This window comes from Sebastes fasciatus, chromosome 12, assembly GCF_043250625.1.
Source record: "Sebastes fasciatus isolate fSebFas1 chromosome 12, fSebFas1.pri, whole genome shotgun sequence".
Lineage (NCBI taxonomy): Eukaryota > Metazoa > Chordata > Actinopteri > Perciformes > Sebastidae > Sebastes > Sebastes fasciatus.
Window position 1 is genome coordinate 2,964,338 of NC_133806.1, and position 19,671 is coordinate 2,984,008.

The 19,671-nt window shown below is 43.7% G+C and overlaps 1 protein-coding gene across 4 annotated transcripts in view; it reads left to right on the forward strand.

Moving 5' to 3' along the window:
* Window positions 1-19,671, forward strand: part of ago3a (argonaute RISC catalytic component 3a) — a 48,936-nt gene that overhangs the window by 20,195 nt on the left and 9,070 nt on the right. For 3 of the 4 annotated variants that reach the window (XM_074652569.1, XM_074652568.1, XM_074652566.1), the window contains 13 exons: window positions 3,339-3,473; window positions 3,660-3,747; window positions 6,396-6,543; window positions 6,765-6,884; window positions 9,754-9,897; window positions 12,658-12,791; window positions 13,738-13,922; window positions 14,789-14,948; window positions 15,166-15,256; window positions 15,390-15,584; window positions 16,515-16,649; window positions 17,309-17,410; window positions 19,456-19,655. In XM_074652569.1, the coding sequence (XP_074508670.1) occupies window positions 3,339-3,473; window positions 3,660-3,747; window positions 6,396-6,543; window positions 6,765-6,884; window positions 9,754-9,897; window positions 12,658-12,791; window positions 13,738-13,922; window positions 14,789-14,948; window positions 15,166-15,256; window positions 15,390-15,584; window positions 16,515-16,649; window positions 17,309-17,410; window positions 19,456-19,655 (1,837 nt within the window). The remainder of the gene's footprint in view (window positions 1-3,338; window positions 3,474-3,659; window positions 3,748-6,395; window positions 6,544-6,764; window positions 6,885-9,753; window positions 9,898-12,657; window positions 12,792-13,737; window positions 13,923-14,788; window positions 14,949-15,165; window positions 15,257-15,389; window positions 15,585-16,514; window positions 16,650-17,308; window positions 17,411-19,455; window positions 19,656-19,671) is intronic. The other variant, XM_074652570.1, reaches the window with a different exon arrangement.

Consider the following 19,671-nt stretch of genomic DNA (forward strand, 5'->3'; position numbering starts at 1 on the left):
ACGTGACGTCATATCTGTTCCGTATCCGTCAACCAAAACAAACCGCAGTCGGCTGCAACGAGGAAGTACAAAACGGCGAGGGTCAGCGTGGATACGACCTGCACCTTCACATGTTAAATCCAGCGTGGTAAACACTACACATCCAGTAAAGGATGGAAACACTTTGGGTTTCACACATTGACAGGAAAAGCAGAGCTAGACAGAGCAGAGCTAAAGCTGCATGCTAACTCTGTCATGGACAGGAAACGTTATGGTATGACGGTAACGTTGCGGTCGAGCCGGCCGTCGCTCTCGTCTCCGTGGTCAAATGGGCCGACGCTACGACTGTAGAGCACCCAGATACTGACATTTATGTTCTCTGCATTGAAACGGCCCCGATGGAGCTGACCATGGATGGATAAAGAGAACGGAGCTGACGGGAGAGCTAGAGACCACCTTGGAGAAGTTACAGGAACTGGGGGGGACTACGTCCGGTTAAAGTGTTAACAAAGGGAACTGTATAAACAAAATACATCTATGGAAATAAGATTGATTGGATTATATTCACCAGAAGTATAAAACATTATATGTCCCTTATAAATTAAAAAGAAAATACCAAAGTAAAAGTGAAAGTATCGTGATAGAATCGAATCAGGAGATAGATGTATCGTCCCAGTCCTATTTAGCTCCGGCCTATTGTCAGTAGAAAACTCTGTTTGATCAATCTGTTATTATTTGTGAGGAATAAGTGTCACAAAGGGTGATGGAGAATGTGTTTCGCCATATGCACGCTGCAGGAGGTTGTTGGAGACTGAGTCTCCTCTGACGAGAGAGAAAGTGTGTGAGAGGAACTTGGAGGGAGGCGGGTTTTTGGTTGGATGGGAACTGACTTGTCGGTTGCTGTGGCAACAGAGGGCGGCCAGTGTGTGTGTGTGTGTGTGTGTGTGTGTGTGGCTGTGCCGGCAGGAGTGAGACTTGTGGGTGTTGCCTGGGTCAGGAGGGTAGCTGTGTGGAGCATTTCCTTGAGACAGCTTTTGTTTTGCTCCACGTCTTTGAAGCTTCTGTCTCTATTTGAATCTTTCCCTCCCTGCTCTCTGATTCTCTTTGTCTCTTTTTCCCGCCCTGTCATCCTTCGAAAGCCATTGGTCGGCTCAAGGCTCTTGTCTGCTAGAAGTGTTTGCCATACAGCAGAGTTAGAAAACAAATTCTTTGCATTGTGCACCGGCAAGGCAAACTATTAAGCCCATTTGAATGCATGTGCATGAACGAACAGCGCTTCCCACGCTCGCTATCACGGCTGATCAAAAGCAACACATGCCAAATGATTACAGAGAAATGAGACCTTTCAATTGTACATTCGTAAGAATGACTCAAACACACAGAGATTAAATCCCACTGCGTGGAGAGGACAATTAGGAGTGAAGTCACTTCCTGTCGGCGGTGAAAGGCTCAAGGATGCAAACCAGAGGTGTAAGAGAGCGTGTGGACATCTGCCTCATGGGATGTGAGCTTTCATCAAACACACCGTCAGAGAGATTTCTGACATCACAACAGCTGAGCCAGATTAATCGTAGACAACTTCCTCAATGCCACACTCTCTTCATCTCTCTCTTCATCTCTCTCTCCATCTCTCTCTTCATCTCTCTCTTCATCTCTCTCTCCATCTCTCTCTTCATCTCTCTCTCCATCTCTCTCTGTCCATTGTTGGATTTCTTTTGATCCTGCTTTGTGTTTTGTGTTTCACCTATCATTTTAATTTCTCAGTGCCTCAGTCTTTCCATTTACAGAGAGAACGCATTGTATCAGAACAAAGAGAAGCTGCCTACGTTTGACGAGAGAATCTCCACACAGACTGTGCTGCATGAACTGCACTTCCTGTGTTCAACGAGTGTTACTGCTACATGTAGTTAGCATGGTGGGCTGATTACACAAACACCGTGTGATAAGCCTCTATAAGAGCTTCTTAATAATTGCACATTAAAGAAGACATATTCCATCCCTGTGTTACTGTCCATCTGGTATTCATGCATTGTGTTTGTTACTTAAAGCTGTGTGGCCGTTTGTTTCTGTGAACATTTCAAAGTAGATACCGTTTCGAAAAATAGGGCTGTCAATAAATTAAAATATTTAATTGCATGATTGTCCATTATTAATCACGATTAATCGCAAATTAATAAAAAAATGTATACGTTCATCAATCTTAAAGGGAGAATTGTCAAGTATTTAATACTCCTATCAATTATTGGAAATCCATTAACACCGCAAAACAATGACAGATATTGATCCAGAAACCCTCACAGGTACTGCATTTAACATAAAACAATATGCTCAAATCATAACATGGCAAACTGCAGCCCAACAGGCAACAACAGCTGTCAGTGTGTCAGTGTGCTGACTTGACTATGACTTGCCCCAAACTGCATGTGATTATCTTAAAGTGGGCACGTCTGTAAAGGGGAGACTCGTGGGTACCCATAGAACCCATTTACATTCACACATCTGGAGGTCAGAGGTCAATGACAGTTTTTCCTCGCCAATATTTAAGTTTGGAGCGTTATTCGACCTCCTTCCAGACAAGCTAGTATGACATAGTTGGTCCCAATGGATTCCTTTAGGTTTGCTAGTTTCATATGATACCATCCAATTAGAGGCGTTAAAATGAATTTGCGTTAACTTTGACGGCCCTATTTTGAACATGTGGTCTTCTGAAGGCGTTATAAACTATTGGGAAGGGTTACTGCTAGGGCTGCACGGCATTGAGAAAATATCTAATTGCGATTTATATTTACTGATATTGCAATTGCGATATGACTTACGATATTAGAGGGAATGATTTTTTTTTTTTTTTACATAATTATTTTCATTAAAATCATTATGGTGATTTTTGCGAGGCTCTGTACCAAATGTTTTCTTAAGTCTGTAGAATATGATGTGTAGGCCCGGGATGTCTCCGCAGCACCACAATAATTAATTTAAAATGGTATTCTGACACACATTTCGCCTTTAATATTAATAAATATATAAATATTGCGCCTCCTGCAGTTGGACATATTGCGATTTTGGTAAAATTTGGATTAATTATGCAGCCCTAGTTACGGCAGTTGTTAGGACAGCTTTCAATTCCCCCTCTCAGTCTGAATCTTGCACCTACAATGTCAGACAGAATTTGTTTTTCTGCAGAAAAGTTCAACATTTCTGTTCAACATTTATACCATCCAATTGAAACTATTACTGCAGCCAGTGGTATAACACTATTGCATTTGAGAATCAAGCTATTGTCGTTCAGCGTAGTGTTATTAGTAGTATATTGTGTTTATGTTTTTGTTTTAAATAACTCTTGTCCTCGCTTTGTCTCGCAGTGTCTGCCACCGCCTTCTACAAGGCTCAGCCAGTCATCCAGTTCATGTGTGAAGTGCTGGACATCCACAACATAGACGAGCAGCCTCGCCCTCTCACCGACTCGCACCGGGTCAAATTCACCAAAGAAATCAAAGGTGAAGACGGAAGTGTAAAGTGTGCCTGCATGACAGAAAGAGTTAAATCAGATGAGTAAAAGTGCATTCTGTGTGTGGGAGAGAGAGAGAGAGAGAGAGAGAGAGAGAGCACATGTCGCAGCCATTCACACACAAACACACAGACACATTCGTAATGCCACTCACACACTTTGTATTATTCACCAGGTTTGAAGGTGGAGGTGACGCACTGTGGAACCATGCGGAGGAAGTACCGCGTCTGCAACGTGACCCGTCGGCCTGCCAGCCATCAAACGTGAGTCAGCATCCGGGCGGGCGAGGGAACAGGAGACTCTGGGGCGGGGTGCGTGGATGGGATGGGGATGGGGGCGGGACCACAGACCACAGACGACACGATCACCAATTCAAGACCAAACAAACCAGATAATAGCTGACTCACCTTACAAGCATGCGGTCAACATTAGTCATCCGTTAGTGAAGTAGCCGTTGTGTGTGTGGCTGCTGATCTTCAGTGTTTCCAGAGTCATAACAAAAATCCTCGCTGTGTGTTCGTTCAAATGGATTTACAGCGCTATAATGATGTTCCCTATCTATGGCAATGTGCCGTGTAGGGCCGTTTAATGATTGTGAAGTTTGACGATAGACGGCTACACAATTAATGTTAATGCTTTGGCTGTGATTTTATTAATTGATATTGACTTAAATTCAGTTATTCAATAGGTGCACCTAGTTAAAACTAATGCAGTGTAACACAACCATAGCAATGACTCCTACCTTTATGAAGGTTATAATATTCAGTTCTGATCATAAAGCTGAATCAACACCTCTCAAAGAACAGTTTCGACAAAAATGTAACATTGCAGGACTGTTGTGTTAGACTGCATTAGTTTTAATAAACTGTCTTGAAGCTGCCAAACGCAGGAAGGACAGCTGGCGAAAGAAAAAAACTCCCGACGTGTGAATGCGAAAATGAACGGACTTATTAATTTAAGGGAACACTCAAAAGTCCGATATAGTCGTCTAGATGGAGCAGTGAAATATAAACAGCTTTCAGAGTATACTGGATGATTAGATAACATTTATCACGTTATGTTAGAAGTACTGGCGTGTAGGACTATTTCAGCCTTCTTCCAGCAGCGTCTCCGACTCCGGCGGTGTGAAACGGACTGGAGAGCAAGTACATACAATATAAAAACATTATTCAAAACGGTAAACACCTACAGCGTAAACCAGCTGTCCTTCCTGCATCTGTCAGTTTAACCTGTGTTGTTCTTAGTCTGGTTTATGACTGTAACTTCTTATTTATGTAATATTATCATACGATCCCTGTACTGAGGTCTGATTGGTCAGTAGGCGGTGCTTTTATACGAGGTGATCTCTTACCTGGAACATAGCCTGCTCCGGAGCAGGTTAGGTGTTCAGCATCAGTTACCATGGCGATCTACCCCGTCAAGAAGTGATCCACCGTCGTAGGACTGAAAACCCTGAAGGGTTAAACCCTGAAGTGACCTCGTTAACCCCTGATCCTGCTCCGCAGTACAGGCCTCTGTACAGATAAAGGGGTTATTCTGTACAGTGAAATCAAACCTATGCTATTCTTACACCATAATTATGGGCTAGTCTGTTTCTGCTCTGCTGTCACTGATATAAATATGGTAGCTGGCCAACATGTATTCCTGTGCCACTAGTTACAGATCGTATTTCCTTGTTCCAATCATGCTGTGATTGTTTTGCCTCCAATCTGACTCAGAGACTCAATGTCTCTGCCACACAGTGAACACTTAAAAGTACATTAAAGGACCAATATGTAATATATTTACTGTAATAAATCAAAAAATGACCATGATATGTCATCAGAGATTAAGGAAACTTGGCTTCTCCGACAACAACGCTACACCCAGTATGTTCTCCTTTGGAGTCTGTTTTTGTTTTGGATCTGTGTGATCCCGTCTTCTGCCCATTTCAACAGCCCGTTGACACATATGAAACAAATTAGCACGCAAACGCAGCCTTCTGCAGCCACGGAAGCAAGCAAACGAACTGGTTCAACGGAGATTAACGTTAACGTTAGATTCTACCCGACCTGAAAACACGGTCGTGTCTAGAAGGTAACCCTCAAATTGCGAAAATTAGCACTAACTGCTATCAGTCACACCGGAGGAGAAGACGGCCACGGCTCCAATGTTTTGAATTTGGACTGTTAACCCATTTGAAACGCTAACTTTCAGTCCGACATGTTGCTCCTTTAAAGTCAGTAAAACAAATGTAGTTAAGGTAAGAGATGCTAGACAATTGCATTGATAGCAAAACAGTCAGCATTTATACATATAAAGCAGACAAATAAAATACTAGAATGGCACTCGGAGAACACAGACCTCCGCCAAGGTGCGTGACTTTAAAAACAGATCACAGCTCACAGCTGGCGGTACCGCGATGTAGCCGGCTTGTTATTAACACGGTGTGTTTCCGTGTAACGTATCGGCGGATGCCTCTCTCATTCAGCAGCCTTGTTATGTCTGTATAACGTTACACTACGTTGTCTCTCATCCCGTCATCTACCGCTTTGTTCGTTCTCACCGCGGACGGCCAGCAGCTCCCGCACACACATCCACACACGTATCTCTCTGCTCGAAGAAGGAGGCGGGGTCACACGTCATCAACACATCATCAGTCACACTGCACATGTGTTATACCCTGTAGTTAGTCTTCATGCTCAGGCTGATCGGAATTCTTAAAAAAAATCCTGAATTCGGATTGCCGCCTTTGGCCTTGGGCCAAGAAGGTACTAAAGATTGGACTGATTGAGCTTGATATAACCTCTATTGATCAATTAAATTATGATTTAATCAGCTATGGGCATCCTAATGGTGCTGTAAAATATATCAATCTAATTCAGTTGCACTCAGAAGTGGTTTCTGACATGAGATGCTCTGTTCTCTGCAGGTTCCCTCTACAGTTGGAAAACGGTCAGACTGTAGAGCGCACTGTAGCCCAGTACTTCAGGGAGAAGTACGACCTGCAGCTTAAGTACCCTCATTTGCCCTGTCTACAAGTGGGCCAGGAGCAAAAGCACACCTACCTGCCCCTGGAGGTGAGAGAAAACAACTCGCTATTCCTCTTTTTTATTGGGTTTGAATTTAAACAGAACTCCAAACATGATTTGCAGCGTATGGGCTGCTGGGCAGCTCCCAGGTGTGTCTGTGTATCAGCTGTATGAATACAGCAAACAGCTGCATAAAGTGTACCCAGACGATATTTTGCTGGCTAAATAATAACTAACATGATTAAATGTTTGCCTTTATTCCCTTCCAGGTGTGTAACATTGTAGCAGGTCAACGGTGCATCAAGAAGCTGACAGATAATCAGACCTCCACTATGATCAAAGCCACGGCTCGCTCTGCGCCCGACAGACAGGAGGAGATCAGCAGGCTGGTGAGTCGGATCAGGATCTCTTCCATCACTCCGTAGACACCGTAGCGACTACTATGAATCAAACAGGCGCTAAGAGGCTCAGTAGGCTCTTTACTGTGTGACTCGTTCTAATCCAAATCCAGATGTGTTTGACTGTTTATTAAATGAAAAACAACTGTACTGGATTAACTAAAGTAGATGAAGTGCAGTGACGAGCCTCTCTCACCCTCTTTGTCCAAGTGAACAGGTAAAATAAGTGAACCCACACACCTGTGCCAATGTGTGCAGCCTAAAATAATAACAACAATAATAATAATAATGATAATAATAAATGACAGGCTAAATACACACATATAGGCGCGTTTGCTTTTCGCTTCGACACCAAATCCTCTCGGTCTGTCAACTCTCTCTCGTCCCGTGTTTGTGAAATATGACACCTGCTACTCTGAGCTGAGACGCCGTATGGAGCTGACACATTCACTGTCAGTTTGTAGTGTCCGCCATCCGACTATCTATGGACAACGTGCTGCTGATATGCAAAACGATGGTGGGCGGTGGGTACGTAATGTAATCGGTGTGTGCCCGACCACCGTGTAACACCGGTAACACCGACTACCGCGACGAGCCCACCTAGTAGGCAGAACTTCTTGTTGTGTTGCACAGTGCAATGTATGCACCATTCAAGTGTTTAAGTTTAGGTTATATCGTACATTGTTGGGGCTCTAACTTTAAAGGAGATGGGTGTGGAAATGCGTCTGGATGGCTGCCGTGTTGCCATGCGTGTCAACACTTGGTTGCCGTGCTGCTCATCTTCATCTCAAATTGCTTGTTTTGTAATCACCTCTCCCAGATTCTCATTTTATATTGTTAACAGAGACATGTCTGCATGCTTGTCCATCGCATTTTGGCAATTACAAGACAGGCAGGCCTACCTAGGGTCAACAACATCCCAGAGTGGTAATGGCTTTAATGTGTGTGAGGCTGCTACAGCGTCTGCAGAGTGTTGTTTATGGAAAGATTGGCAGACTGTACACCGCCTCTGGCCACCATCAGATTAGCAATGCGCATTTAGTTCCTGCTGCTACCTTATTAAACCACGTCTCCCGATCGCTTCTCTCAGGAGCAGAACGACTGGACTTGCTTACAGGAAATCACTGCAGACAGCGCCGTGGTGGCGTTTTCATTTAGACGCACAGTCGCTTAAAAGTGACAGGCCAGCGTGGGCGGAATAGCCGAGGTTGAGAGACAGAAAAAGGACAAAACAAGCAGATAAGTCGTTGCCTGTCAGAACTACATAATGAATTCTATAATACATTTGGATATCATGCCAGGTGGGCTGATCATGAAGCTTGTACTTGCAGTCATTTTGGATTAGGGTGCTGCCACCTGACTGATTTACTATTCCATTTCTCCTCTCGACCAACATCTTATAAAATAATGAAAACAATAAAAGTGCTAACCGCAGAAGAGAAATTACCTTAAAGAAGCCTAAAGGAAAACTAATACTTACACATACAAGAGCATGTACAGACAAGCAATGCGTCATTAAGGTTACAAGCAGGTCTATCTAAAACAATGATGGCTCTGAGGCGAGCATAGACCTCACATTATGTCATATAATACCCACGGAACTGCAGCGGCACTTTGGCTTCGTTCTTAAGAGGCATCACAACTGTGTTACAATATACTCATTACACTGGTAATTCACAACAAGCCTCTTCTAAGGAGGTTGAGGTAGGCAGATATAAAGGTTCTCCTGAAGAGCAGCGTTTATGTGTTTTTTGTGATCAACACTGTTTCCATCATAATAAGACCTTTTTTTTTGGGAAATTGAAATTCGGAAATTTTCTCATTTTCTTTCTTTCCTCGAATTTGTGGAACTGTATGTTATGACTGGTCATGTGGCCATCTTAGTTGTAGTCCAGTGTCTTGTAAGCCCATATGGGCTGGGCACCAAATGGTGCAGGACACTCAATGAAATCAATCAATCAATCAATCTAAGTAAGGGATAATGGACAGCAAGCCGGTCATTGTTGTGAAATAAACCCCGACAGGGCGATGTGGAGGGGTCTTGCGTCACCCTGAAGGGGTTTATTTCATTAAAATGACCCGCTCGCTGTACATTATCCTTTTTTATTACACGGCTACTTAATTAAGAAATCAATAATTTGACACAAAAACGGTCCGCCAGACCTCGACATCAGATCTGCGTCCATAGCAACGGTCTGTTATACATAGCAACGGCCTGCTATAGGCAAGGCAAGGCAAGGCAGCTTTATTTGTATAGTACATTTTAGCAACAGGGCAATTCAAAGTGCTTTACATAAACATGGCCTTCAACGACCAGGAGAACCTTCGCTTGCTCAAACTCAGGGGGTTGAGGGTCCAGAAGGAGAAGGAGGAAGCTGAGCGCCAGCGGGTAGAAGCTGCAAATCAGCGCGAACAAGAGCAGCAAGAACTCATCAAAGAACAAGAGAAGAACATTTTGAAGCTGCAGGAGGATACAGAGAACTTCATCACTCTAGAGAACTTGGTTCAGCGTATAGAAGAAGCTTATAAGAAGCTATAAAGAAATCACAAACCGTAGAACGCCGTGATTGACCAATCAGAATCGAGTATTCAACAAATCCACTTTCTGGTCGGGAGTTAGGTGAGAAGAAGAACCTAATATAACAGATAAGAAAGCAAACAAGCTTATTTCCCAAAACATCGAACTATTCCTTTAACCAAAATGAGCCACAATGAGTGAGCAGGTATAGGAAACTTCAGTAGAACACATAGCCATATATATGATCTGTTATATACTATAACCTTCCAGTACCGCAGTGGTCTCTCCTCCTGCTGTCATTAACTACCGTGGCCTGACCCTGTATCCCCTCTTTCCCTCCAGGTGCGCAGTGCCAACTACGAGGCGGACCCCTTTGTGCAGGAATTCCAGTTCAAGGTGCGCGACGAGATGGCCCACGTGACGGGGCGAGTGCTACCCGCCCCCATGCTGCAGTACGGCGGCAGGGTGAGCACAGAGCACTTTATGGTACCCTTCCTTTAAATCACGCCCATTCTCTCTGTTTGTCTGACACGCTCTCCCACCTCCTCAGCCTTTATCCCACCGTCTCTGAGGGGAACTAACTCACTGGCTTCTGTTTGTACCTCATGGTGTCTAACTCACTGGCTTCTGTTTGTACCTCATGGTGTCTGTGGTTGAGTCTCAGTAGAGCAAACGTTGATTCCACCTTAAAAAACAAAAGGTAATTCCTTTATGAATTTTGGTTTGTTTTTAAAAGAGACAAATAGGATGGCTAACGTTTTTGTAAGGCTGGACAATATGGCCAAAGACTTCTCTCGTGATATAGGTCATTTAATATCTTGATAATGATATGTATCACGATATAGCATGTTTTCTGGTAATTCAATAAATAAGTAGTCTATATGAAAGACCCACATGGTAAAGCTTATTTTTGTATATTCCTGTGTGAATTCAATACTTGACAAATGAAAAGAGTATTTTCTCATTTTAAAGAAATTGCAAAATGAACAGTAGAATGGCACTCTGAGAGCGCAGACCTCCGCCAAGGTGCGTGACTTCAAAAACAATTCATTCAAATCCATCCCGAACTTTTGGAGTAATCCTGATAACAGACAAACAGACAAGAAAACAAATAAACAAACAAACAAACAAACAAATAAACAAACAAACAGACAGACAGACAGACAAACAAACAGACACACAAACAAACAGACAGACAAACAAACAAGCAAACAAACAAACAAACAAACGAATAAACAAACAAACAGACAAACAAACAAACAAACAGACAAACAAACAAACAAACAAACAAACAGACAGACAGACAGACAGACAGACAGACAGACAAAGAAACAGACAAACAAACAAAGAAACAGACAAACAAACAAACAAACAAACAAACAAACAAACAAACAGACAGACAGACAGACAGACAGACAGACAGACAAAGAAACAGACAAACAAACAAACAAACAAACGAATAAACAAACAAACAGACAAACAAACAGACAGACAAACGAATAAACAAACAAACAAACAGACAGACAGACAGACAGACAGACAGACAGACAGACAGACAAAGAAACAGACAAACAAACAAACAAACAAACGAATAAACAAACAAACAGACAAACAAACAGACAGACAAACGAATAAACAAACAAACAAACAGACAGACAGACAGACAGACAGACAGACAGACAGACAGACAGACAGACAAAGAAACAGACAAACAAACAAACAAACAAACGAATAAACAAACAAACAGACAAACAAACACAGACAGACAAACAAACAGACAAACAAACAAACAAACAAACAAACAAACAAACAAACGAATAAACAAACAGACAAACAAACAAACAGACAAACAAACAAACAAACAAACAAACAAACGAATAAACAAACAAACAGACAAACAAACAGACAGACAGACAGACAGACAGACAGACAGACAAAGAAACAGACAAACAAACAAACAGACAAACAAACAGACAAACAAACAGACAAACAAACAAACAAACCAACGCTGGTGAAACATAACCTTAAAGGCCTTGAAGGAGGTTATAACAAAAAAAGAGTAAGTGTGCTCCGTCTGGTGGGCGGTGCTTGGTATTTCCTCAACTGATCTCAACATGGCTGCCGGGTCACAAACTCTCTAATTTTACAGCTAAACAGTGCACTACAAGATGATTCTGAAAACATCTGAGGAGAGAAATAGGCATTACAGTAACAGAATATTGTTTCATATTTGATCAGCGCTGCCTAGTTTGACCGTTTGGTCGGAGTTTGCGAGTGATTGACAGCTGCTCAGAGACGGCGAGGCTCCAGCTCGGCTCTGATTGGTTGTTTTCCTTCTGCGCTGTGAAATCTTGCAGATGCCGTTATGAGCATTAAGAGGTCAGATTATCTGTCTCATGCACTACTCTCAGGATATAGTGACCGTTTCATAAAAATAACTTTCTGCAGCTTTAAGTGAAATTATAGAGAAAAATGATGTCTATGATTTTGATATCTTTTTGAGGATGTCTATCGTCGTATTGCCCAGCCCTACATTTTTGTCTCTTTACGACAAGGATTATTTAGAATAAGAAAATGAATACCCAAATCATGATTGGATAGCTTCTGATGTGTACCGCCTTTGCCAGCATTTGCCTAATGATCATTTTCATTGGTTAAGTACAAAAGAAGTGGGTTGAAGAGGTTTCCAAAACCTGCATAATGAAGCAACCTACTGAGACTGAACCACAGTGTTGATTAACATCTGTCTGTTTATCATCTCTGAGGAGAGACACACCTTTAAACCACTATTATACATCTGGATGTGTGTATTAGTGAGAACTATGACGCCACTGTGCACGCTATGTTTTGCACGATACACACACCGAATAGCATCTTCCATACTATAGATTCCATCACATAGTGCATCACGCTGCCGCTGCAAAGCTGGACGATATTTGTTATTTGATGTGAAAGTTAAATTTTTCTTCTTCTTGCAAATGCATGTTTCTTTGACTGACATGTTTCTTTTTCTTTTCTGTTCAAAGTGTGAATTTAATGTGTTAATATCTTTTGGTATGGATGAAGAGTGTGTATGGGTTCTGTGGGTTCTCAGAGAGTAACTGTGTGTTTGTGTATGTGTGTGAGTGGCTGCACCACTTGTCCTCCTTGCCTGTTCAAGCGTGAGTGTGTATGAAAACAGTACGAATGTGAGTGTTTGCCCACATAATCATGAGTACATGTGGTGAGACTGCAATGTTGTTTCAGAACCGCACCGTAGCCACGCCCAGCCACGGGGTGTGGGACATGAGGGGGAAGCAGTTCCACACCGGGGTGGAGATCAAGATGTGGGCCATCGCCTGCTTCGCCACACAGAGGCAGTGTCGGGAAGAAATACTCAAGTAGGATTATTCTCTACAGCTTTATTCTGCACCGCTGTCTAGTTTTAAAAAACTCTCTACCTCAGTTCTTATCCCGCATTATATTCTATTTCTGACATTTCTTAATCCCCTGGTCTCTATATCTCCTATTATTTATTATCCAGCACTAAATCCACATTTTTAATAGTCCCGTATCTCAGTTGTTATCCTGCTGCACTACAGTCATTTTTAACAGTTTTCTTCATCTCCTGGTATTTTTATATATATATAGAGTATATATATATATATATATATATATATATATACTTTGTACTACTTACTTGTGTCTTTTTACTAATATGTTTGCACGATGGAATTGTGATGCTGGACACTTGAATTTCCCTCGGGATCAATAAAGTTACTATCTATCTATCTATCTATCTATCTATCTGTCTGTCTGTCTGTCTGTCTGTCTGTCTGTCTGTGTCTGTCTGTCTGTCTGTCTGTCTGTCTGTCTGTCTGTCTGTCTGTCTGTCTGTCTGTCTGTCTGTCTATCTATCTATCTATGCATGTGATTTTTACCTGTGAAGTTTTAAAAGATGAGATTCTGTTGTAGTTAATCGCAATTTAATCAGACATTTTTGATCTGATCAAAATGTACCTTAAAGGGAGATTTGTCAAGTATTTAATATCTTATATCTTATATATTTTTGGCATCGTAGGATAATAAATTCATAGTTAAACATATTTAAAAATACAAAATCTTTACCTAAGCTTACTGATAGATGTCAAACATCACTGATACACCATTTGCTGCTACACAAGGAACCATATTTTATGTCGTGCTGACAACATTTTTTTTCAGATGTCAGTGCTTATTTTTTTCTCCCAAGCAAACGGGAGCAAGCTCACAGCTTTACTGTAATTGTATTTGACTTCACCGTTCTGTTGACTCTTCATCCTGACCTCCTGCTTCTCCCTCGTGTAGGGGTTTCACAGACCAGCTACGGAAGATCTCCAAGGATGCCGGGATGCCCATCCAGGGCCAGCCATGTTTCTGTAAATACGCCCAGGGAGCGGACAGCGTGGAGCCCATGTTCAGACACCTGAAGAACACCTACGCCGGACTGCAGCTCATCATCGTCATCCTGCCGGGAAAAACTCCAGTCTATGGTTAGAAAACAACTGCTTAGAATAAGTATCATATTAGAGTCCAGAGATGTACTTGGTGATACAATATTCTCTCAAATGTATGTCAATAAAAGATCCACATTGAGGAGAGTGTACTTCACGCTCTATCTTTCCATACATTGTTATACAGCGATCAGCTATAACATTCAGACCACTGACAGGTGGAGTGAATAACATGGATTATCTCGTTACAATGGCACCTGGCAGTGGGGGGGAGATATTAGACAGCAAGTGATGTGAGCGACTTTGACGAGGGCCAGATAGTGCTGTCTAGACGACCGGGTCAGAGCATCTCCAGAACTGCAGCTCTTGTGGGATGTTCCCGGTCTGCAGTGGTCAGGACCTACCAGACGTGGTCTGAGAAAGGAAAACCGGTGAACCGGCGACAGGGTCAGATCCGAGGCTCATTGATGCACGTGGGGAGCGAAGGCTGGCCCGTGTTGTCTGATCCAATAGAAGAGCTACTGGAGCTCAAACTGCTGAAAAAGTTAATGCTGGTTCTGATAGAAAGGAGTCAGAACACACAGTGAGGAGCAGTTTGTAGTGTATGGGGCTGCGTAGCCGCAGACCGGTCAGGGTGCACCGTGCTGACCTAATGTTATGGCTGATCGGTGCATTTTCTATCTTTGTATATTTTTCTCAGACTGTACGTATCCATTTTTTATTCCAAATCCTACAGTGTTCCCATGTGTGACTACTCTCTTGTATCTTTTATACTTAACTACTACTGTCAGTTTCTTTTGAGAACTGACATCATCATCATGTCTGTGCTACTTTTGCAAGCATGACATATATTAGAATTTTCAAAATGCTAAAACTGTTTACTTTTTTCTGACGCTCACTCGTAGCGGAGGTAAAGCGTGTGGGGGACACCCTCCTGGGCATGGCCACGCAGTGCGTCCAGGTGAAGAACGTGGTGAAGACGTCGCCTCAGACCCTCTCCAACCTCTGCCTCAAGATCAATGTGAAGCTGGGAGGCATCAACAACATCCTGGTGCCTCACCAACGGTCAGTCATGCTCCCCTCCTCCTCATATACGGCAACGCTCTGCTGTTGTGATGCTGTTTTTAAATGGCTTCTCGTCGTTCAAATTTTTTGCATCAGAATATGACTTTTGTATGGAAAACACACACACCGTAGTAATGGTAACATGCAAGGGAACAGTCTAAATATCGTCATGTAACTCAATGTAATGAATGTATTTGTTTTGTATCTCAATCAATAGACCATCAGTGTTTCAGCAGCCGGTTATCTTCTTGGGAGCAGATGTTACACATCCACCTGCTGGAGACGGGAAGAAGCCTTCAATTGCAGCAGTGAGTTTCATCTTCATTTTACACCCGACCTATTGGTTGAATGGATTCACTTTTGAGTGTTTTCCCCGTATCTGACATTCACTCTTGATTGTCCCCTTGCAATCTATCACAACCCCCCCCCTCTCTCTCCCAGGTGGTAGGCAGTATGGACGCCCACCCCAGCAGGTACTGTGCCACTGTGCGTGTCCAGAGGCCCAGGCAGGAGGTCATCCAGGACCTGGCCTCCATGGTGCGGGAACTGCTCATCCAGTTCTACAAGTCAACCCGCTACAAGCCCACCAGGATCATTTTCTACAGGGATGGGGTTTCAGAAGGCCAGTTCAGACAGGTCGGTTATGAATTGAACACCAGACTAAATATCTTTTTTTAGATTTGCAGAATTGTCTTGTTTTACGGGTCATGATTTGGATGTTTTAGATAAGAGACGGTACGTTTGGGTTGTCTTTGTCTCCGTAGCTCAGACTTGAAGTTCAGTTCAAATCAAAATGTAGAAGCAGTTTCCAAAATATTCTTTAATCACAGATGATTTAAAGGGACTATTTGTAACTTTCAGAAATGCTTGTTAGCAGCGACACTTGTGGCCGTAAATTCAACGAAAGTCAGCGTCGAGCTCGCGCTTGCTCGCTCTAAATATACCTGAACGAGCATCGCTCAAAACAGTGAGGCGACACACGTCAGCTAAAACCACAATATCACTCTATATTTCAGCTGCTTGGCAGTAATGTTAGCTGACCAGACGAAGGTCTCTCCATGAATTAATGCTGATCCTAGTGTTGGCTTTTCCTGCTTCAGCGCAGGCTGATGCAACGGGGCTCTGCAGCGAATCTCCCTGCTCTCTCTACGCCCGCAGCCGGAGTGAACAGGGAGACACCGGAACCCGGTCGGTAACGAGACGATAAAGTTTCTCGTTGCAGAGCTCCGTCACTTCACAAGACACGGGAAACCTCTGTTGGTCTGGAGGAGCTGCAGCAGTTATTTCTGCACAAACGTCCACTGAACATTCACTAGATATTCTCAGAGCTAAACTAACTCTTCTGCAGTGTGGAGTGAGCGCGCGTTCACGTCTAGAGGTGGGGCGAGCTGAGCGAGAACGCGGAACGCGCGCGCTTTCTGAGTGAAGTCAAGCAGGCAAGAGGAGACGAGGCTCCGGCCACACGCGAGCGTGCATATGCGAGCGCGCATGTGTCCCGACCCGCTACATTTATACGCTTAAAAAGTTACAAACAGTCCCTTTGAATATTAATTTCCTCTTCTTCAGGTGCTGTATTATGAGCTGCTGGCCATCCGTGAGGCCTGTATCTGCCTGGAGAAGGAGTACCAGCCAGGCATCACCTACATTGTTGTGCAAAAACGCCACCATACACGCCTCTTCTGTGCCGACCGCAACGAGAGAGTGAGTCCCCACCGCCCGCACACACACACACACACACACACACACACACACACACACACACACACACACACACACACACACACACACACACACACTCACTCTCTCTTTAAGTACAACACAGCGATGGCGATGGTACCCATTAAAGTCAGTACAGTGTGTTATGTGTTAGTCCATATTCTTTTTTATGCTCTGTGCCTGCACGTTAAGTACTCGGAATGGGCCTCCTTAATTACCTTTTGTTGTCAATTGGACTGTTCACCCTCCTAACCCCTGTAATTACATTCGATTAAAGAATTAGGGCCCAGTGCAGCCCGAGAGCTCTGGAGTGGCACTCAAGGCCCCTAGAGTAAGACTCAGCTAGTAACAACCTTATTTTCTGTGCCGAGCATTAGGCTCTCTAGAGCATTAGGCTTTTAATTGGTTGATTGGGAAGCGTTTGGTAAACCTTTGCCTGGCGCGCTCCATTAACTAGTTCTTTTTTTTCAGTGATTGGAAGTTTTACCTCCCGACATCATTTAATGTTAAAAGCTTTGTTTTCTGCTGCTCTTTTCCTGCGTCTTCCATTTCCTGTTCTAGTTGTTTTTTTGTTTTCATGGTGAAAACAAAACCGTCAAAGAACATTAGCAGGGACTAACTGACCTTATTTTTGATTTTCTCAGGTTGGACGCAGTGGAAACATTCCTGCTGGTACTACCGTGGACACGGACATCACGCATCCGTACGAGTTTGACTTTTACCTCTGCAGTCACGCTGGAATACAGGTCAGACCAACCTCTCGTCTCCTCCGCTCAGCCTGCTGCCCTTTTCAGCAGTATTTCATCACACTCTCCTTCACCGCGTGCTTTCGCATTCCTGCAAATAAACAAGATTCAGAAATAAAAATAGCCGAAAGAGAAGAGAGGAAATACTCCTCGTTTGTTTTCCCCCTTTTCTGTAATTATTTGAAGTCAGATCCCAAAGAACTGACAAAATGATATCATAAAAAATCATATGCCAGGAGCTACCGTACCTCGCTGAAATCTACACCGTTATGCCACGGGAAGATTCTGCAAGATTTCTGTCTGTTCTGCAACAGCAATTATCCAGAGGCTTTAACTCTTCTAACCATTTTGCTGTTGTAGGACACTGTAATGGTATGTATGCTGTGATTAGGCATCGTAGTTGGTTTTCTACCCCTCGTTTTCTGTCTCAGTGACGGTGTTTACATGCACACTAATATTCATATTTCATACAGGACTTGTAAAAACAGTATATTCTGAGTTAGGCCTTATTCCAAATGGAGCCTTTTCTAATTTAGACATGTAGGATATGCCGATATTATTCAGGTTTTAGGAGCATTCTTTGGACATGTATACAGCGCATTCGGAATATGCATCTTAGTTGTTGTTGTTTTTTTTACCGCAGTTTGCAACTCGCAGCCTCTTGCCTGTTTACCACCAGCTCTGTGTGTTGTACACAAAACCAGTCTGTTTTCGTGCATGGCTGTTAAAAGAATAGCTTGAAGAACACAGTTTTTTTTTTAACAATATGACTGCAGTTTGAAAAGGGACATTTAAATAATTTAACCCCCTGAGACCCACGATCCCGACCGACTTAACTGTCTCTCAGAGGCTGGATAGCAGGTTCAGTTTTAGCGCTAGAGTGAAGTTGCAGATATCATAAGAAACTAGAAAACTTAAGGAGTCCATAAGTAACACAATTCACAATTTATTTTAATTAATTAATGCATTCATGCATGTTTAGTTCTGTAAACAGCTTAGTAGAAATACAGTATTGTCTTTTTCAGAATAATTGCAAAAAAACTGAATATGTTGTGCATGTAAACGTAAACGTAGTCGGTAGACGTAGTCGGAGTAGTTATGTGATGTCCTGAGGTTTCTTCACCAAAGCAAATTCCTGTCGACAATGTTGAAATGGCAATATCATATTCATATCCTAAATATCCATCCATCCATTTTCTTCCGCTTAACCGGGGTCGGGTCGCGGGGTCAGCAGGTTAAGCAGGGAATTCCAGACATCCCTCTCCCCAGCAATGTTTTCCGGCTCCTCCTGGGGGACCCCGAGGTGTTCTCAGGCCAGACCAGATATATAATCCCTCCAATGTGTTCTGGGTCTACCCCGGGGCCTCTTACCAGTTGGACGTGCCCGGAAAACCTCCAAAGGGAGGCGTCCAGGAGGATCCTGATCAGATGTTGAACCACCTCAGCTGGCCTCTTTCGGCGCGAAGGAGCAGCAGCTCTACTCCGAGCTCCCTCCGGATGTCTGAGCTCCTCACCATATCTCTAAGGCTGAGCCCAGAAACCCTACGAAGGAAGCTCATTTCAGCCGCTTGTATCCGCAATCTCATTCTTTCGGTCACTACCCAAAGCTCATGACCATAGGAGAGGGTCGGTACGTAGAAGGACCGGTAAATCCCTTTCACCACAATGGTCCGCTACAGCGCCCGCATAACTGCGAGCGCTGCACCGAACCGACTGTCCATCTCCCGCTCCATTTTTCCCTCACTCGTGAACAAGACCCCGAGATATTTAAACTCCTTCACTTGGGGCAAAGACTCACTCCCCACCCGGACGGAGCAATCCACCGGTTTCCGGCAGAGAACCATGGCCCCGAACCCCGGACCGCTTCACACTCGGCCGCAAACCGCCCCGGTGCGTGCTGCAGGTCACGGTTCGATGAAGCCAACAGAACCACATCATCTGCAAAGAGCAGAGATGCAATTCTGAGGTCCCCCGAACCGGACGCTCTCCTAAATATGAATCTAATAATAATAATACAAATATGCCATTTCATCTCCTTCTCGCAGGGCACCAGTAGACCCTCCCACTACCATGTGCTGTGGGACGACAATTGTTTCACCGCCGACGAGTTCCAGCTGCTCACCTACCAGTTGTGCCACACCTACGTGCGCTGTACCCGCTCAGTCTCCATCCCTGCGCCAGCCTACTACGCCCACCTGGTGGCCTTCCGTGCCCGCTACCATCTGGTGGACAAAGAACATGACAGGTGAGGAGGGGGGGGA